The sequence below is a fragment of the Lolium rigidum genome, unplaced genomic scaffold (assembly GCF_022539505.1).
Source record: "Lolium rigidum isolate FL_2022 unplaced genomic scaffold, APGP_CSIRO_Lrig_0.1 contig_27164_1, whole genome shotgun sequence".
Taxonomy (NCBI): domain Eukaryota; kingdom Viridiplantae; phylum Streptophyta; class Magnoliopsida; order Poales; family Poaceae; genus Lolium; species Lolium rigidum.
This window is the reverse complement of record NW_025900073.1, coordinates 125,052-146,683: the sequence shown is the minus strand read 5'-3', so window position 1 is coordinate 146,683 and position 21,632 is coordinate 125,052. Positions and strand designations below refer to the sequence as shown.

At 47.3% G+C, this 21,632-nt stretch overlaps 2 protein-coding genes across 2 annotated transcripts; one reads left to right on the top strand and one right to left on the bottom strand.

Annotated features, from left to right (window-relative positions):
- Positions 1 to 7,013: 7,013 nt before the first annotated feature.
- On the bottom strand, positions 7,014 to 11,581 carry LOC124680733. The gene is made up of 3 exons (XM_047215785.1): positions 10,278 to 11,581; positions 9,438 to 9,658; positions 7,014 to 7,282 (listed from the first exon to the last, which is right to left on the bottom strand). Exons 1-3 carry the CDS (start codon positions 11,579 to 11,581, stop codon positions 7,269 to 7,271), a joined length of 1,539 nt encoding a protein of 512 aa, XP_047071741.1. The 3' UTR covers positions 7,014 to 7,268.
- Positions 11,582 to 18,678: 7,097 nt separating this feature from the next.
- LOC124680737 (epoxide hydrolase A-like) lies at positions 18,679 to 21,376 on the top strand. Its single transcript, XM_047215788.1, has 4 exons — positions 18,679 to 18,987; positions 19,094 to 19,276; positions 19,984 to 20,216; positions 20,964 to 21,376. The coding sequence occupies exons 1-4, from the start codon at positions 18,694 to 18,696 to the stop codon at positions 21,244 to 21,246; spliced, it is 993 nt and encodes a 330-aa protein (XP_047071744.1). The 5' UTR covers positions 18,679 to 18,693; the 3' UTR covers positions 21,247 to 21,376.
- The last annotated feature ends 256 nt before the right edge of the window (positions 21,377 to 21,632 follow it).

Here is a 21,632-nt window from a genome sequence, read left to right as displayed (position 1 = left end):
CAGCGAGATGGGCGCCCCTGCGCGTTACGAACGGCCGCCGGCCACTTTTGGCCATCGTTTGGTAGCATGTGCTGCACCGGCTCGAACAGAGTTGCAAATTGTTTGGATGCCTGGAGACAGCGTTCCATCTCTGTTCTGCCATAGCACATGTGTTTGGTTGCCATTTTGGGTACCCTGACAACAGCTTCTCCTCACCACATTCAAATATGGTGACCTTACCATCATATAACGGCACACAAACAGTTCAAACACGATCATAAGCATAACAGACACTTATACACAACGAACAGAGTACTTCACATGTCTTAATCTAGCGTTAGAGTGGTAAGACGCTTGCCTCCCCAGGTCCAAAAGCAGTGTTCAAAAGCCTCCTAGATGCCAACACAACAGTGAGATATGCACAAAAGTAGTGTTTATCAGCCTCCTAGAGGCCAGCACAACTAACATATCAGACATAAACATAGGCAGAGATGGAGCAGCAGCACCTTAACGGCGAGGATCAGCAAAAGGGCCCTCGCGGTGCCTCTTGCCGCCAAAGACGCTGGAGCAGGACGTCTCCTTCCTGAAGACGGCGACCTTGAAGCCGTCGTCCTGAGGGGTGAAGACGAGCGTGTCGTCGACGTGCAGCAAAATCTGGCGCAGAACTCGCTCCAAGACTTGATGAACCCGACGCGCTACCATGTCCACTGCAGCTGCACCTTCCACTCACAACGGTCGCCCAAGTACAAGCAGACCTTCACCGGGGGACCATTGTTCTTGAGCTTGTACTTCCTGATCAGGGGCCGTGTAATATCCCAGGATTTGGGGTTACAAAAATATAGGAAACAAATGTGTGCATTGCATTCATGCATAGAAAATCTGGGGAATTTTCGCGCTTTAAAGTAAAAACATGTCACAGTAACTGAAGTTTCACTTGACCTTGATGGAATTGAAGTAGATCATCAATCCAAGTGCTATAAACCTCAATGTGACCTTTGCTAAAACCTTGTTTTGGGCAGAGATGATTTGATCTAAGGGGTTAGATCAAATGGAACTATAATCAACACAACAACAGTTTAACCAATGATCAATTGCTTGATCTTCTAAAAGATCATCACATGGTATTCCTTGCTATAACATATGAACATCTATTTAATTGTAAACCAAGTAACAATAATATGGAGAAACTATTATTGCCTTATCTTTTCCATGTCTTAAACTAATCCATGTTCTTACCATGAACCTCATGGTATTCATTCTACTTTATTCTTGGAATCATGACAAGGATCTCAACTCTTGAAATGTTCCCTAGTTTCCATTTGCTACAATCTTCTCTATTCAAATTATTATACATCAAACCCTAGAGGAGAGAGAGTTCTATATTTATTAGAGAAGCAATGTCAAACTTTGAGTTAAACCTTGGATATACATCTATATGCCCAAATCATCTTCTTTAAACCTAGGATATTATTCAAGATAATCCCTAGAGAGAGAACCCATTTATGTTAAACATAGATATTGATGATCACATCATTCTCTATGGAGCCTAACCTTAGGTTAGTATTAAAGTCATTCTCAAAGGCGAGAGACCATTCATACCAATCCTAGCTTTACCTATTTAAGAATAAATCACAACCTTTGAACTAAAGAATTAGGATAAACCATTTCATCTCGGAGTGGTGAGATAACCAAATATCAAATGGAATAATACCATATCCATGAATTGATAAAGTAAGGAGGAGACTAATCCAACCAAGATAGCCAAGTGGAGTCTTAGCCTAGATACCTAAGAAAATATTAGGAGTACACCATAAACCCTAGAATAACTATTCCTATATGAGAGAGCTCAAGCTATGGTGTTACACTCAAGTTAGTTGAGGCAACACTTGGATTTGAGGGAGAGAACTATTCATAGAACCAGATGATTATATCATCATTCCTTGGAAGAACTCTAAGTGAATATCTCAGGCATTCTCCTGGGATATAAACTATTGAGGCAACCATAGTAGGCCCATCCAAGAAAGTAAAAATAGAAGTATTATACCCTAGCTGATCAAGACAATACTTGACATTAGAAGTGAGAAACCTAGTTCATGAGAGATACCTTAGGAAGCCAAAACCTTGATATATATATATAAATTGAGTAATTATCATAAACCCTAAGAACTTGAGGTAGAAAATATTAAGAACAAGTTAATCATGTCTAATCCATGACCATGCTTTGGAGATATATATTTACCAATAAAACCTTAGTTGGTTAAGCAGATATAATCCAGCACATAAAATCATAGAGGAACTACCAGCAATTCTAAAACCATTTCCAATATATTAATTGAAGAAACAACTGAATAGTAACAAACTCTGTATAGTTCAGCCCCTATATCAATTTAAATGATCCTTGATTAAACCATCCTATGAGTGGTGAGGAGAGCAACCCTAGCCAAAGTAATATGGTGTTAAATCACATGTAGCACCTATAGTCTAAAAAAAATTATAATAAACGTGTGGTATTATTTTGTACTACACAAATCTAGGCTTCCCTTGTTTTGGATGGATCTGATGAAATTAAGCGTTAATCACATGTATGGGCGTAGTAATAAGGAAAACAAGCCTAAGCAGCTCCAAGTCCAATCATGTTTAGGATTAGGGATTAAGCTCTACAAGTCCACGCCGATTCGGTTTTAGTCTGAGACCCATATCAGTATAAGAGCAATATAAACGGGGTGCAACGTCCATACCTCAGATCACGACGCGCCAGCCCTAGAAAGAAAGCTCGCTCGCCATCGGCCAGAGCATTTAGGATCCACGATCAGCGACAACTCAACTCAACCCTAGACATCGATCCATCATCTCCAAGACGATGACGACGTCGATGTCGTCTCACGGCGATCTCTCGCTCGAGGCAGGCGCAGGCTGCGCCTTCTGCCCGACGGAGCGCGAGCTCACGGACCTGTACCTCCACCGCAAGATCAACAACGTGGCACTCCCCGGAGACACCGGCAGCTTCATCCACGTCGCCGACGTCTACTCCGCCGAGCCGGAGAAGCTGGTGGAGCGGCTCCACGAGGCGCCCGGCACCGGCAAAGGTGACGTCCACAAGATGCCGGTCTGGTACTTCTTCTCTCCCGTGCGCTACGTCCGGGCCCGCAAGAGGAACGCGCGCGGCGAGCCGGGGAGGAAGTCGCGCACCATCAAAGGTGCCGCCGGCACCGGCAAGCACTGGCACTCGGAGAAAGGCGAGAGGCCGGTGAAAGGCGGAAGCGAGTACGGCGGCTACGAGCAGTACTTTTCTTACAAGGTCAAGAACCCGTTGTCGGGCAAAGAAGAGAGAGGCGGGTGGATCATGTGGGAGTACGGCATCTCGCCGGAGCACGGAGGCGGCGACCTCGTGCTATGCAAGATCTACCCATCCTTTCACGCGGTGGCGCCGAAAGCTGGCGAGCCAGTGTCGGATCCCGACGTCATCCCCAAGAAGAGAAAGGCGCCGGCCGGCGACTACCCCGAGGATCCTACGGCGAGCGCGCGGAGGCGACTCACGGACGAACACCCAATGCTCGTGGACAGCCTTGAGTCCGACCTGACGTGGGTGGACGAAAGTGTTTTAGACCAAGACGCTATGACAGAGTGGTACGGTGCCGCCAATCTCACCGACCATCAATCAACGTATCAAGCTGCCCCACCATGCCAGAACGTGGAGGAAGATTGCTGGGGCTCGTATCACAACGACGACTGGGTGATGCCTGAGGGCGATCTGCCATGCGCACCAGGTGCTCAGCTAGAGCCAGAGGAAGACGACGCCGGGTTCTTGCAGCAGACCTACACCGAAGACTTGGTACCACGCCAGAACTACAACGATGAGTGCCAAATGTACGCGAGCTTGGGCGAGGTGGAGCAGCCACTGCTTGTGGAGAGGCAGAACTACGACGATATGACGCCGCCGGTGGACGAGGATGAAACTGCTCGTCCCGAAGACCTTATGGCAGATTTCCAGATGAATTTTCCCCAACTGTTCCTAACAGAAGAGCCTGAGATGATGTATGGCTCCGCCGGTTTCGCCGATGAAGCCGCCCCACTGAGCAACTTCTTCGAGAACGTCGAACAAGATTTCTGGAGCGAGTATCAGAACGACGCCATGATGCCAGTGGGCGACCTGGCCGTGCCAGCAGCTCAGCCGGAGGACGACGCCGCCGCCACAAGACTCGTGCAGACCGTCACCGCCGCAGGCGAGGCCCCACGCCAGAACTCCAATGACGACGGCCAAATGTACGCGAGCTTGGGCGAGGAGCAGCCAGAGCATGACACGACGGCGTCCGGCGAGGCCATCTACGGCTTGCCTTGTCCGGCGGAGATGACCCGGAGGTGCAACGACGACCTGATGATGCCGTGGCAGTCACCTTCATCCACCCCAATGATGTTTGGCCTGTATTAGTTCTGCTGATCTGCGCCCATGTGGCCGTGTTAGAGATTTTAGCTAGCTAGCTTGCCACATTGTACTGTCTCTGTTATGTAAAGAATCATTGTTCTAAATTAGTTGCAAGTCATGTCTATGTTCCGGATGTGACATTGAACATCTTGTGAGTTGTTCCATAATTCAGACATAAAACTTAGCCTGTATTACGTTAGCGTGTGCATTTATGCAACTGATCTGAACATCACAAACTTATATTATCTGGAATTCTTTTCCGTTCGTTAGAATGCTGTGAACATCTTTCTGAAAGAACCCGAGAAGATCGAAAAACAGAGAAACAAGGGGAAAACAGAGTATTTACTTACAGTGCAATAGTTTATCCTTTTACCAAAGATGGAATGTTTCTAAACTGAAAAAAAAAATAGATGAAAATATGTGTTTGGATACAATGTTTATGTACTTTCTAAAGAAAGAAAAATTCTCCGAGCATTGCAGAAGAGTGGTACACTAGTACTAATTAGGAGTGCTGGTTTGGGAGAGTAGATACTTGTCTTCAAACACATCTTTCAGCACACGCAAGTAAAAGAACCTGCGGTTCTGGAGCATTGTAGCTGCAAGTTCTAAAGGGCGCTCATTCCCCCCCTCCTTCTCTCTCAACCGTGAACAGTAGTTGAGAGTCTCTCTCTTCTCTCCGGGCCGATCCCGACCCCTCTCCGGCGGCTCTGCCGGCCGGAGATGGCGACGGAAAGGCGCCGGCGTAGGTGTAGATAGTTGTAGTGGTCCCGTAGTGGCGTCTGCGAGTAGGTCACCAGTTCTCTCTCACCAGATCTGGTGCGTCCTGCTGTTAGGCGGTGCGGCGGCGTGGCTCCGGTGGCGAGGGCGACGGCTGCGGCGCTGCTTCGACGCGGGCATCTCGGCGAATAAGGTGGGTTGGAGCTCGGGCTTCTCGAGGTGCTGGCGCGGCATCAGAGAGCAGATCTGGGTGGCTTGCCGCTCGCGTCCATGGTGGGCGTACAGCGGAGCTGCTGCGGCGAGCTCGGTCAATAAGCGCTGCTTCCAGCAGCTGCAACTTCTTCTTCTTCTTGGTGTCCTCCTGGCCGGCCATGGTGGCGAGGGGAAGGGCGCCGAAGGCGACGACGAGGTGGTGGCGGCTGGCAGCTCCCTTGCTGCTAATTTGAGCTTTCACACGGTGGCCAAAAGCTGGCCATCGATCTTGTTTGACCAAGATCCTGGAGTTCTTCAGCGGAGGACCGATGCTGGTGGCCATCGCCGCCTTGCCTCTGCATCTTATGGTCGAAGGGCGACCCTCCTCAGCCTCTCCTTCCCAGAGACCAAGCAGTCCGAGGGGAAGGCCTTCAGCTCCAGCCACGACGCCGGACCAAGTGGTTCGTCCCCGGCGCTGGTGTCTCTTTTGTGGTGGAGCGGCGCATCGACGAAGTTCTGTCGCGGAGCGGAGGCAGAAGGACCTGATTGCTTTTTCTACAATCTTTCTAGGATCCTTTCTGTTAATTTCCAGTCCTTATCCAGAATTCCCCTGTCTTGTAGGGGTTTTTCTGCAAATTGTACTCTCCGCCTTGATAATACTAGCAGCTTCTAGGGTCTTCTGACCCTTTCCTTGTTCAAAAAAAAAAAACACATCTTTCACCAAATGACCTGCATCTATTTAGTTATTGTGAACTGGAATCCTTCCAAACATTTGTCACACAGAGAACCTGACAAGGTCATCTATGGCTTGCGTTGTACAACCTTCTCACCTGAGATGATCTGACCGTCTTCACCTTCATCTATGTCACAACTGTTGCGCATGTAGCTTCAATCTGACCATGTTAGAGATATGAGCTTGTTTGTAACATTAATCTGTGAAATATATTGTTTTCGCATCTATGTTCTGGCTGAGAGAACAAGGCGAAATCAGAATAGCCTGCGTTCACGACATTGGAAGTCTATGACCGTACTGTACAAAACTTACTGTAGCAAATAATGTTCATGTTGCAGAAGATATGACCATGTTAGAGATATGAGCTCGTTCGTAACATATTGTACTACTGTGCTGTAAGAATCTGCTTAAGATTACCCTGCTGAGAGAAACAGGGGAAAACAGAGTAGCTTCCTGATGCATGACACTAAGTCTTAAGTCTATAACTGTAGGACAGAGGAAAATTCATCGAAGCAGCTAATGTTGATGTACCAATTACTGGAACATTGATTTGGGAAAACAGAACTCGTCTTCAAAGTAGCCTGCATCTTAGAACTAACTACTGTGCATGAGACCATGAGATGAATTCTTTGCAAATATTTCTCAAAGAGAGAACCAGCAACACTAGAACAACCTCACTATGAAATAACTCTCCTCTCATTGCCGCCAGCGATTGCTGGCTGCAGTAACGATTCAATGGCATCCTCGAATATGCCGCCTCTCACATCCAGGATGTAGTTGCTACGAAACCCTTGCAAACATGTCTCAAACACAAACAGAGAACTGCCAAAAAAGTAGGAAACGGATTCTTACAGAGCAGGAGAGGGGGGAAAACATTGTTGCTCTCTTGAAACTGATAAATCCTATTTTTTCAGAAGATTATTTTTTTCGCAAAGAATCAACAACTTGCAAAGACAAGAGTCTAAATCGTATCAGTACTAAGCAGGTTTGCATCATAGCATTCCAGTTGTGACATTGTTATCTTGAGACAAAATCTTGACCAGCATTCACTTCTTTGACGCGTCGAAGCCTCAACTTTTGGTGCCTTGCATCAGAGTTCAAAATGGACCCTAAACTACATACCATGAAAAGGGGGAGCTAACACTTATGTCTTGCAACTGTAGAGAAGAAAGAGATCCTACTGAAGGCGCCGATGACTGATGAAACATCCCCCTGACCATCAGCTTAGCAAAGCGGCACTAGAAGCACATAGCAACAGATTGACATGTTAGTACATCTGTGATATATGCATAAAGCTAAACTTCTTTAGGAGGCATGTAATACTAACAGAATGAACTGAGTGACAAAAAATGTAAGACATATGAGTTTTGCTTAAATCGCAAAATTTAACACGTGCACAAGAACATGCAAAGTGGTTCCTACAACCATCCAAGACTGATGCAAATATGATTGTTGGCTTGTCGCATCGCAGCAAAGAGCAAACAATGGCACTCTTTCTAGAGCATGAAACGAAGAAATACTGAAGACAAAGCTAGCAAACAACGAATGAGTATCTCTCTGCAGGGAACCACTAATGATCCAATGGATGAGTGGATACAAGTAGATAAAATCAGCTAATTGTGTATGCTAATGCCAAAAAAAAATGAACATATCAAATAAAGAATGAAAGCAACTTTTACATACCTATTTGGATACAGATCAACAAAAAACATTGACTATTGGGGGAAACAAATATGGAGTAGAAACATCTTGCTACTATGTTGCCTATTTCAGAACTTTATCCTACCTGGAATTACATTTCCTATTGTTCCCCTAATCAATGACTATGTCAATATTGTTATTAAAAAATGTCTACATCAATATTTATCCTAGTAGGAAGAACACATCGAGGCATGACGATCAATTTATTATACTCTGGTTCTTGGGAGAACACCAGTTTATGCATGCACAAGACTGCACAAGAACTCATACAACGCTAGAAGAATGAACTGGAGGAAAAATATATAAGACATGTGTTTTGCTTAAAAAGATGAGTTTACACATGCACAAGAACAGGAAAAATGGTATCTACAATCCCGCAAGACTAATGCAAATATGACAGTTGCATCACAGCAAAGGGCACACAATGGCGGTTCTTCGGAACATTGCATGATATGAAGGTATATTAAAAGCACAGCAAGCAAACAGTGGAGGAATATCTCTTTGCAGGCAGCCATTGATGATCCAATGCATGAGTAGACACATTTAGATAAAAGCAACTACTTGTGAGCTAATGCTAAAAGGTAAGGCAATCGTATACAGAATGAAAACAACTATCATTTCGCTACATGTATACAAATATAAATAAATAGATGAGTTTTCAACATTGAGATAACATGAACGTGGAGAGCAACATCTTGCTATAATGTCCCATGCATATCTTGGCATTTACAGAATTTTTATCAAGCTGGCACTACATTTCACAGATGGTGAATAATTTGCTACTAAGTCTCTTTGGAGAAGGTTCAGCATAGATCTGACATTATATCGCTTAATGCCTCTGCCCAAAGCCCCAAGGTTTATAATACTATTCGGCTACTCGTACAAAACAGAAACAGGAAGAGATGCACACAAATGCATAAACGATCCAACTGAATCATATTTTCATAAAGGCCTACAGTGGCACCAAGCCCACGTGGCAACTGAATCATTATAAGATCATCATGATAGATCAGTGCATTTAAAAGAAAATAGTTAGTATTCTGATGAAATGCTAGACATTAATTATCCAGGAAGTTCTAAGTAGTAAAAAGTACCTTATGCAACACTATTTGGACAGCTAATTGTGAGAGAGAAAAGAAGAACGAGTTTGCTGTTTCATAGGCCCATATTTATTTAGACTGGTATTGCCATTCCAAGTGTACTGGTAGTAAAAGATTCATTAAAAAGGTAAGTAGCAGATATATGGCACCAGACATACATTTGAAATATGGTCAACCCATAACACAAGATTTTTGTGAGCAATTGGTAGCATTTCTTTTCTGATTTCACAACATCATCTACTACGTATATTATTACAAAGTTGAGTAAGAACTATTGGCAAAACAGCATTGATTAGCGGTCTTCTATTGTAACGATGATGAGAATTCAGATAAGTCCAAACAGCTAATAGTGTAAGTCCCAAATGAGACAACTAGTTTGCATATGCATCCATAAGCACTGCAAGGGCACAAACTGTGGGGTCAGCTGATCCCACGGCCTGTTTTAGAAACTATTCCGTACAGGAAAAAATACAAGAGAAACCTAAAGAAGTGAAGGAGGATGCAAAGTTCAGAAAATCATGCATGTCACCACACAGTAGTTCAGCCCTGGCACAACCACTGGTCCGAGGAAAGTGACAATGATATACGATACCTTCTTCAGAATCACCTTTCTCTGAAGGTGGAGCATCATCCTCAATATTGCTGCTAGAGGTGCTGGTTGTAGATGTACTCTTCACCAATTCTTCATTTAGTGCACTGTTGGGAACATCACCGAAAGGATCGGTCACCTCTTGAGCATCAGATGGCAAGACATCTCCATGTTTGTATTCCATGTTAGCAGACTCTAGAGCAACTTCTCCATTACCAGGAACCCTAGGTAAGAAGGCATGCATATTCAGTCAGTAATCGTTAAGGTTATCTCATAAGGCATGAAAGTTACTGTAATATGTGACAGAATATCGTGATGAAAATTATTTCGTCAACCAATTTGATGATACAAGGTGCTAACTATGCCATATATGTGGGCTGCCTTTACTAACAACAGGCTAATATTTTACCCCAAAAAAAAAAAAAAAAAAAACAGGCTAATATTTGTAAAGCTTATAAAGGGGTACAGTTCTGAAGTATTATAGGAATAAACTACATGCCAATGAAAATTTACAAGTAGCAACTACTGGAGAAGAATATAACATTTCTCAAATAGGATAAACCTATTTGGTGCTAATAGCAATACTGGCCTCATAATATTAGACGCTACTCCTCTAACTCAGAAGTATTGCTACCGAGTAACACAGCTTGGATAAATGGATTCACAAATTCCTCAAATCACAAACTACCAGAGCAGTCAAAGCATGGTAACCACATTGCGGTAGCACATCTTAAACCCTACTAAAATAGACTACCAAACTACAGAAGTCAAAAGGCTCAGAGCAACTAAGGACATGAAAACAACAGTAGATGATGTACACTGAACTAGTGGATTTCAGATAACCTGATCTGAGTGTCGTGGCTGACACATTCGGAGGTGTTGACCAAGCCTCCCTCCTTAATAGCATTGGACCCCTTGTCGAGCAGCTGCTGCGCCTGATCCACTGTTTTCTCCTCCTCTTCGCTACCCGACTCCTCACTAGGGCCCGACGACGACGGATCCTGGTGGTTGCCTCCGTGCACAGGAATGTAGAAGCCGACAACTGGAATCAAATTACAGAAGCCGCGCTTAACGCACACCTTCCTCACCTTCTGTGACTGCAGCCCGGCTATGAAGATGCCAGTGACCGTGTTAAAGAAGACGGCATTTGCTCCCTCAGCAAAGCTCATCAGTTGCACTTTACCATCTTTATCCAGGATATTTCCAGTTGGGAGCGATCTGCCCAGGTTGATGACCCGACTCAGCACCCACTTTGCATCAGTGCCTTGACTCGTGTTCCTCGTCCACAGTTTGAGGTTGGGATGCAGATATTGGCAAACTCCCAGTCCCACTCCACCGGCCTCCGCGGGCATGATGTTGAATATCCCCACGTCCGTCGACAGGAAGTCTGGTGGGCGAAGCAGGGTCAGGTTGTGCCTTGCCAAGTCATACCCCAGGATCAACACATCGTCAGACATGAAGTAGAGCTTAGAGCTCCCAACGAGCACACTGGAATAGCGTGTGAAATCCATGGAGAACATGCGCTGCCTCGAAGCCGGCTGGCCCCAGGTGCCGGTCTCCGACGAGTACACGTACGCTGACGTGGCATACCCGTCGTCGGCGGCGACGGAGAAGACGAAGACCAGGCGGAAGGGGCCCCCGCGGCAGTCGCGGTGGTCGCACCCATCCACTGCGCAGAGCACGGCGGCGGTCGGGGCCATCTTCTGGGTCCCCTGGTCGGTCTCGAACGCCTCGGGCACCCGTAGGAGCTGGCTGGAACCGGTGATTGGTTCCCAGATTCGGAGCTCCCAAGGAGCCGGGGCCTTGGAGAGGAAGAGGGCGCGGCCGTGGCGGAAGTCGAGGGCCCGCCAGAAGCGGCAGTCCGGGACGGCGGCGAGGGCGAAGGGCGAGTCGGTGGTGCGGATGAAGCGGGGAACGCCGTCGCCGTCGTCCCAGTTGTGGAGGAAGCCGAGCACGGGGGGCGTGCCGTGGAGCTGGTGGAGGCGGGTGCGGAAGGCGGGGTCGGAGATGGCGGCGGCCCAGGTCTTGCAGACGAGGGAGGCGCGGACGAGGCACGCTGGTTCGCGGGGCGGGAAGCGGGGGAGGATCTGCTCCCTGACGAGCTCGAGCGGCGGGATGTGGCAGGGCCGCTTCGCTGCCGCTGCCATGGCGGTGGTGCTTGCTTCGGTGGGTCTGCCTGGGTTCTGAAGACCCTGGACTGGATGGAATGGGAGGAAAACGTGCTATGCTATTTCAGACTACTCCGTAATTCGTTTTGGTGCCCAACATTCTAGAAATTCGAATCCATGTGAGTATGTGACTGAGTAAAGCACACTGCGACGGCATATTTGGTCATTCGGGGCGCGTTTGGTTACCTCGACCGGATTTTTGCATCACTAACGCGGACAACGGTACAGATTTAGACTGTTTTTTTTTTTTTTGAGAGCAACCACGCGGTACATATTTCATTAATCGAAAATCAAGTTACATGAAGCAACACATGTGGAAACTAAAAGACAAACCGGGATAAAATGATTATCCTAAATTTGCAGATAAAATCCTAAAAGATCGAGAAATACAAAACGATCCCTAGGGTTTCCTGCAACCACCGTAGCCAGCGGCCGCCGTCCAATTCCAACACCGCCGAGACGAACGCAAGAAGAAACGCCGAGCCTCCACCATTGCAAGATCCAAAAGAGCACCATCGCCAACGAGGCTTTGTGAGTCGATGAACAGGCCCGCTGCAAGCAACAAGGCACATGTCGTTGTGGCACGTCGACCGGGGGACGTCCCCGTGCTGTCTTGGACCAAGATACGCCGCCTCCCATCGACGAAGTCGGAGAAGAACGGCATATCCACCACCTCCGGACCAACATATTCGCTCCAGAAGAACCACCTCGCCCTGCAGATTTAGACTGTTGTTTGGTCACATGGTTCGATCTTTTTTTTTTTGCATCGGATAAGAAAGCGAGACCTCATTGTTTGGTTTCCTATATGCTTTTTCTAGCCTCACCTATATAGCAACATGCTGATCTTACCTCACTCATCACAAGCATTGGCACGTCGCCGATCACGAAGCAAGTGATCACCATGGCACCGTCACGTCGGTCAGAAGCATCACCACGTCGCTGACCACGAAAACAAAGACCAACATGACACCGCCGACCACAATCACCACCACAACACCGACCACAAAGACGAACAACACCATGACACTGCTGTTCACGCCCGTCACAAGCATCACCATGTCGTCGACCACGAAGACGAAGACCACCATGACACTGACGGTCATGCCGGTCACAAGCATCACCACGTCGCTGACCACGAAGACAAACACCACCATGACACCGTTGTTCACGCTCGTTACAAGCATAACCATGTCGCCGACGACGAAGATGAATACCACCATAACATCGTCGGTCACGCCGGTCAAGAGCATCACAACGTCACCGACTACGAAGACAAACATCACCAAGCCGCCACCACCATAGATTATCACCTCTCACTTCTCACACATCATCACCACACCACCGTCCATGAAGATGGCAAGCGAGAAGTTGAGCAAGAGTAGTTCAAACTATACTCACACATACGTACACAATACAGTATACTAGCGAGTCATTTATCTATCTGTGTATGTACAGCGAAACAAAAATCTGCCAACATGAAAGTCATGGGGAATGGTGAGGTGAACCTACTCCTCAAAGGTTCATACACTAAATTAACGATTTACGACTGACAAAACTCGAAACCGATTCTAGAAATTCATTCATATCATCGACACCATCGACACGCATCTTTTTTGTGTACAGCTTATTTTGATTCGAAATATATTTGTGTTGATTTGAAAAGATAGTGTGTGAAGTAATGTAAGGGAAAGCGAGACTAAGCAAAAACAGGTGCGACCCTTGCATCCATCAAGACAAGGAGTGGCGAGAATAGGATAAGCCCGCTAAAAACTGCCGAACCATGAGTGAGCCTAATTAACCAAACGAATTGAAAACTGCTGGACCGATGCTAGCCAAAACAAGACCAAGCGAGCAAACGTGTCCTGGCCAATCGAGACCCTTGCTCGATCGCATACGGGCTCAGTTTTCTCCAAGTTGTGCAACTAGCTACACGTTTGCCAATGCTTTTGACACGACCAATCAATCTCACATCATTTCCCCCCGTCCCCTCTCTCAGCTCGCTACAGTAGCCAAAGGCTCATCCACAAGATCTGGCCCGATCCCGAGCCCCTCCGGCGGCGATGCCGGCCGGAGGTGGCGGAGGTGAGGCACCAGAGTTAGTTTCCTAGGTTAGGAGTAGGTTCCCGGCGGTTTGCCGGTTGGATTTGGAGTAGGAGCTCTGGTTCGCGGCCAGATCCAGAGCGGGCCGAGTTCTGGCGGTGTCCCTCTCTGCTCCGGCGTCCGGAGTCCAGGGAGCCCCTCCTCGACCGATCTCAGCAATAAGGCCAGTGTCTTCTCCTTCGAGCTCCTCTTGACGCCTCTTCTTCCGCCCCTGGCCGGCCTTGGTGGTGAGGGGGAGTGGTCGAAGTTGGCGTCAACGGCTTGATCTGGAGATGGCAAGAGCTGACTACCTCTCTGGTGCTCTGGCGCGGCACCAGGTGGCCCGTCGCCGGAGACCTCCTTCCAGATCCATGGTGGATCTTGACTGGAGTTCGTCGGCGGCTACGCTCTTCGATAAGGTGCCTAGGAGTCGTCAGCTGGAGAGAAGATGGCCTTCTTGCCTCCTTGGCCGGCCATGGTGGCGGGGGAGGTGGGCACGGGGGTGGGCTGCTTGATTCCTTTCGGTCTGACCGGCCGTGGAGGCGAGGAGGCAGGAGGTGTCATGCAATTGTGCTTCTCCCTCTTGTTGTTGGTGCAGTACTAGTCGCGGACGGCTCTCTCTCTCGCTTGCTCAAGCCCCATGGTGGTGGCTTGCTTGCGGGAGTTGCTTGACGGCGACTTTGTTGAGGAGCTCCTCTCCGATGCTATTTGGCGTCGGACTGAATGACACTAGGGTTGTTGCTCCGCCGCTGCTCAGCTCCGGCCAACGGTGTTCCCCTGTGCTTCGTTTCCAAGTGGTGTGTCCCCGGAGATGATGCCGCAGTCCATCGGTCGAGCCCGATCTGGAGGAGGAAGACGGAGGACCTGATCGCATTTCTGGTTTTTATCTAGGGTCCTCTTTGCATATTTTTGACCCCTATGTAATTTATGTATCTTTTAGGGTCTTCTTGTACTCCAGTTTTTAATAGCAGCTTTGTTGGGTTTCCACCCGAATGAATTTCAAAAAAAAATCAATCTCACATTTATTCTCACTGCAAAGATACTATAACTCGATGTAGCTTGACTAGATTCTCCAGCAGCTACGGAGTACTCACACGTTTGGCACGCTCGGTGGAACACAACACATATATACTGTATGATGGGAAACGCGACTAGCCATATGGGCACGCACGTGCACGACGCCGAGGAGCGAGGGAAGCTCCTTGTACTACTTGCGTCCCATGTCCAGGTACGTGATCGATGTATGTAGAGGCATACGGCGTACTCCCTCCATCCACAAATAAGTGGACATCTAGCTCTAAACTTTGTCCACAAAAGAGTGTATTTCTATTCTCAATGCATTTTAATTGCTTCTCTCTCATCGCATGGAAATCAAACCCAATAATATTGAGCATATGTTCTTCTTGTTTTCTACAAGCAGTTAGCTCATTGGAGGTGAACTAATTAAAGAAGGGAGATGCATCTTCCCAATGCAGTTTTTACTTCACTTCATAATGTATTTTGAAAACCCTGCACGTACACTTATTTGTGGACGGAGGGGGAGGGAGTAGACGGAGTCCCAGGTTCCGGCACGCGCCCCGCTCGTTGCACCCCTTGACCCTGGCTTCTTTAACCCACTATCACCAAACTCGTGGGCAGCGTATCGTTAACTTGACAATACGTCTCGCATTAACTTTAATAGGCAGCAAGCCGGCTTGCAGACTTTACCCTTTAGAGCAACTTCAATAGTATAGCCGACTATTGGCTATAAGCAAGATGTCATGTCATCTATAACCAATATGTAGCCAACAAATACAATAGTTGGGTATAAGAATGTACTAGTTTATCAATGGATGATCCACCTTTCATTCATACAACTTGCCTAGGAGCACGTGCTAGAGCTAGCTCTTGCATAAGAGCTCGCTTACATTCTCTCCCCTCTTCTCTCTCCTCCAACTAGACACAAATATGTTATTTTAATCCATGTAGTCAGCTGACTAAGCCTATTGTACTTGCTCTTATCCACGTCCCCTTAACAACAGTTTTCACTTTTCACTGATGTCTCCCGCATAGGTGCCACGCGTCGAGCTGTTTGATCAGCGTGTGGCATGCTACATGCAGCGCACCCTATGATGACCTCCTTATACAAGGAGGCCCACTTAGGAAAAGGGTTGATGAAAAAAAAATCCAACAAGACGAAGAAAGGGGAGTTGATCGATAGGGATAGGAGAGATATAGAGGGGGCACCAGGGCGTCCCTATCCCCTCACCAGGGCGGCAATAAATCCATGCAATTGCGGAGCTAGGTCAATGGCCAGATTACATGGATGGGGGCTTGGCGGCAACACTCCACCAGTAATGAAGGAGAATCGGTTCTTTTTCTATTTTAATTTGTTTTACAATATTCATAAAATTGGGCTTATATGTGGGCCTAGTCCACATAAGCAAATTAGCCCTAACAAGTGGGTCCTCTGTCAGGGGTTAGATTCTCGGTTGTAAATTTGTAGGCTGCAAAGACTTGTGATAACAATCTGATGGGCTAACAACCTCAAGGCATGCATAAATTTATACATGTTTATGCCCCGGGTAGATGATCCGGTAAAACCTTATGTCATATGCTGCTTTATTACATGAAGTGGGTGAGGTGCTCAAGATTACAAAGGGGTGTGTCGGATAGGAGTCTAACCGGCATATTGAGCTTATCCTTCATAACAGATCACCTCTAGTTGGAATGGAAAATGGTGGGTATACCCTAAGAGGCTAATTATGAAATAGCGATGAACTACTTCAATGGTGAACTTCTTGTAAGAGATCTTGGTGGTGGATCTTCAAGGTGTGTGTTGGTTGTCTCAGATTGGATTGGATGTTGTGGAAAATTTGATGCCCTTCTTCCTTCGGGGATTGCTCTTTAAAGAGGACCCATCCCTCATCGAGGAAGCGTGGCTAGAGGGAGAAAATTAAGTGTACTACTCACCCAAGGGTGTAGATCCACAGGTAGACGACGAAGTTGAGCCACGTGTGGTCTATGAGCTCCCTCTTGATCATGTGTAGAGCATCGGGGACCAAACTATAGTAGGTTCTCAAGAGCTTCAGGTTGTCGATCAGTGCAAGACCGGCAGCAGCGGTGGCGGCGGCGCGCTTCTTGGCGATGTACAACCTGGGGACATACACTCTATCATTGGCGAGCTTGGTGCGGAGAACGACGAAGAGCTCGAGGAGCACGAAGACCCCGGGCCGGTCCATACGGTGGGTAGATTAAACTTTTATTAGTCATTACAATTTTAGTATAATCATTAGAGATATCATTAAGGATTTTTCTTGAGTGTGGGGGGGGGGGGGGCATTGCCCCCTAACCTTAGGAAAGATCTGTTATTGCGAACAAGGGTCCATTCATTTTGTGTCGCCCTAGGGCCCCCAAAATCAGTGGACCGGCCCTGCGAAGACTATCACGATGAATGATGAAGACCGACACACCGAGCACCTCCAACATCGCCACGGTTCGTCTTTGTTGGAAGAAAAAATTAGACTGAAGTGGTGCATGTAAAATGCATCCATGAACTTTTTTTGTTTATTGCCACATATTTCAACATATTTGCATCATAAAAGTAGTTATTATCAATGTTCTAAATGATTTTAGGGATTTTCTAAACAATCGCTTCTCCACTGGTTCTAACTTTGTTTGGCGGAAAAACTTTCTGGTAGTATTTGTACTTTTCAGGAGCTATAGAACTCGAAAAAGAGCAGATCAATAGGCTGGAAAAGAGAAGGGGTGGCGTTGGACCCCACCCAGGCCACGCCACTACCCCTCTTTTCCATCTCGTTGGTCGGATGTCGCCATCATCTTCGTCTTGACCTAAAACCTTCTATAAAAGGGACCCGACACGATTTCGGAACATACGGAGGCGGAGATCAAAAACAAAAAAACAAAGAGTCAGAAGGCTGTCACTGCTGAAATTGCCTCCGGTGGACTCGACTACCTCCGGCGTGTATCGTCTGAAATTTTCATACCATTTGGATAAGTGGATTAGGAATAAATGGCTTTTCGAGTTGTACGACATAAAAAACTATTCATTTACAAACCATTGATTCAAATGGGATGAAACTTTCACATAATTCTCAATGATTCATTTCCGATTTACTGAATTTAAATTTTTTTATTTTCTGAGCATTTTTTATTTTTTAGTTCAAATTTGAGGCAATCTGGTACGTCCAATTAAGATTTGACGGTGGATGTTATAACCAAGTCACCGTGAGACTTGAGACTTGGTTACATCTACACCTGGGCAAAACTCGGGCCGGGCCGGGCTTCGGGCCAAGCCCGAAAAAGCCCGAACGTAATGCCAAGCCTGAGCCCGGCCCGGCCCGACCGTCGGGCCTATAAATTAAGCCCGAACCCGGCCCGAACAGACAAAAAGCCCGGCCTGGCCCGAGAAGCCTGGCCCGAACCTGCCTAAAGTGCGAAAACTGCAAGCCCGATCCCGAGCCGGGTCGTCCGGGCCGGGCTGCCCATGCCCAGCTGTAGTTACATCAAGTTACATCTGGGCATGGGCAGCCCGGCCCGGAGGACCCGGCCCGATCCGGCCCGAAAATCCCGGGCCGGGCCGGGTCGGGCTTGCACTTCGGGCCGGGCTCGGGCTTGACTTTTGAGCCCGAACGTCGGGCCGGGCCGGGCTCGGGCTTACAGTTTTCGCAATTTAGGCAAGGTTCGGGCCGGGCTTCTCGGGCCGGGTCGGGCTTTTGCCCGTTCGGGCCGGGTTCGGGCTTGATTTATAGGCCCGACGGTCGGGCCGGGCTCGGGCTTAGCATTTTACATTCGGGCTTTTTCGGGCTTGGCCCGAAACCCGGCCCGGCCCGAGTTTTGCCCAGGTGTAATCAAGTCACCGAAGCTGCGTCCGGTGTGTCACGGACCAAAAGGACACGACACGTCGAACGTAAAGGCAGCTGCGACGGCGTCTCGCGGTCTCGCCCATTCGCCCGCCTCACCTCAGTTCAGCTCGCAGCACGCACGCAGGCACGCGGCGACAGAGTACGACCATGGCGGCGCCGGAGATAAGCCACCGTTCGGTGGCGGCGAACGGCATCTCCATCCACGTCGCCGAGGCCGGGCCCCAGGGAGGCCGAGCGGTGCTGTTCGTGCACGGCTTCCCGGAGCTCTGGTACTCGTGGCGCCGCCAGATGGAGCACCTGGCGGCGCGGGGCTACCGCTGCGTGGCGCCCGACCTCCGCGGCTACGGCGGCACCACGGCCCCGCCCGACCCCTCCTCCTACACCGCCTTCCACATCGTCGGGGACCTCGTCGCGCTCCTCGACGACCTCCGCCTCCCCCAGGTAGGTAACTGAAAGATTAGCCAATTAATTCCTCGGATCGCTTGAGGAATAGCTCGATCCGCGGCGACTGACTGACGCGTTGTTTGCTCGCGCCGGGACGGTGAAGGTGTTCGTGGTGGGGCACGACTGGGGCGCCATCGTGGCGTGGAACCTCTGCCTGCTGCGGCCGGACCGGGTGCGCGCGCTCGTCAACCTCAGCGTCGCCTTCATGCCCAGGAACCCCTCCATCAAGCCAATCGACTACTTCCGCCGCGCCTATGGCGACGACTACTATGTCTGCAGATTCCAGGTCAGGAACTTGCTTCTGCCCTATCAGGCATCAGATCCTTGCGTGCATCAACTAATTGCCGAAACATGTTTAAATCGGAGCATATTTCTGAAAATTGGTTAGAGATTGCTGGTTGAAATGTGTGGTGCTTTGGTATCCCCATTCGGGATGGGATGGCGTTGGATTACTGTAATTTGACCAATTCGGATAAGAAATGGCTAGGAAGAGGGGAACACAGACTTGGCCGAATTCAACCCAAGGATGATTCCGAAAATATTAAATTCTAGAAGGATAGTTTCAAAGCGAAATTGGTTGTATTTTGGTTGGTGAATCTATATTTTCACTTTTCTTTGCACACTTTAAAAATTTATAGAAACGTATGTGAAATTGTTGTCCATCATTGTACATGTGATGGTTGGTGTGCCGATTTTTCCTGTCAAATGATCTTTCACAATTCTAATTTAGGGTGTCTCTAAAATTTGCTTTGCTTGCTCTAGTGTGCCTTCTCAGTTTTTCTCGCAAACTGCACTTCATCACTTGTAGGATGCCACAAAGATAAATATATTAACATGGCTCAGTGAATAGATTCTGTTTAGCAGTAGTTGCACTTCTGCGCCATCATTTATCTTCGGCTCATCTCATCATTTTTTCAAGTCCATTCTTCTCAATCAAGTTTCAGACAAGTGATTTCCAATGCATACCTTTACAAATGTCAAATTTGTTGGCAGGAACCTGGATTTGAAGCAGGTTTCGCTAGTTTCGACTTGAAGAGGTTCTTCAAAATGGCATTAACTGTTCAAACCACAGGTTCTTCTGCCATGTCCCTTGAAAAAATGCAGGCCAGCAACAAGGAAATAGCACTGCCATCTTGGCTCTCTGAGGAGGATATCAGTTACCTAGCAAGCGTATATGCAAAGACTGGCTTTGCTGGTGGCCTTAATTACTACCGCTGTTTAGACCTGTAAGTCTGTATTCTATTTTAATGTTTTGCAAGGTGTCAAACCATCATCTGCACAGCCATTTGCATACTATGCATTTCTGGATGGACTATGTCTTTTCAACTGACAGGCTACTAGAGAGATGCAGCATAGAGCATCAGATTGTAATACTCCCTCCGATCCATATTAATTGATGCTAAAATGGTATCTACAACTAAAATGTGTCTAGATACATCTTTATTAGCGTCAAGTAATATGAATCGGAGGGAGTACAGTAATTACAAAAGTGGTGGAATTTTTTACCTTCGACTTTTATGCGTTTCAACTTCCAGAGCAGGGTTACAAGACTAAGAACACACATAGTCCTTTATGTTCGTCAATTCATTTCATTTTATCTCATAAGAAGATTTGCTTGACTGACAATACTCCCCACCATCTTACTCATTCTTTGTTGAGCATAAGTGCCCACAACCAACAAGTACTATAAGTTACTTAGTTAGCAAGACGCCATAACAATCTTATAAATTTACTCGAGACTAGAAACATTTGCCATGATTCTGAAATCCTTTTCTGAATATCTATTCTCATAAATATTGACACCTGGGATTGGTTGTAGATTATTGGTACTAGTAGGTTAACGTTGGATTGTTGCGGCACTTGCCATGCTCACCATCATACCTCTGAAAATATAGGAGGATGGCATCATTGCGTGCAAAACAGTACACCATATATATGAATCATACTTTTAACCTCTGAAAATGCATGCACAGGAACTGGGAACTGATGGCACCATGGACAGGAGCAAAAGTGCAAGTGCCAACCAAGTTTATTGTTGGGGATGGCGACCTGGCATACCATCACCCAGGAGTCAAAAGCTACATACACAAGGGTGGGCTCAAGAGAGATGTGCCTCTGCTCGAGGAGGTGGTGGTCATCAAGGGTGCTGGGCACTTCATCCAGCAGGAGAGGGCGCAGGAGATCAATGATCATATCTACGATTACATCAAGAAGTTCAACACGGACATCTCAACACCGAAATTATCGAAATTGTGAGATAGTTGGTTGATGTACATAGTTAATAATCAAGAAACTTATGTGAGTATGTTTCCCTGAGATACTGCAGCTTGAAAACTTGTAGCATGTGGATTCCTTCACTGAAAATAGAGATAGCACGAGTCGTGTAGTTTTATTCTTCCAGAGATTTTATCTGAGTCAGAATGACATTTTAAAAGTTTCTCACAAGTGCTGCAGTTTTTCATAGCCTGAAAAAAAGAACGAAGATCTAGCCAGCCAATCTTCACCTTTATTAACATAATGATGCTTGTTCAGTAACATACTGCAGAAAGGGGGAGCTTACTGCTCCATCGACAGGGGCACAAGAAAAACTAAGGTCATGGAAGAATAATTCACTATGACCATATATAATTTCAGGTGTACAG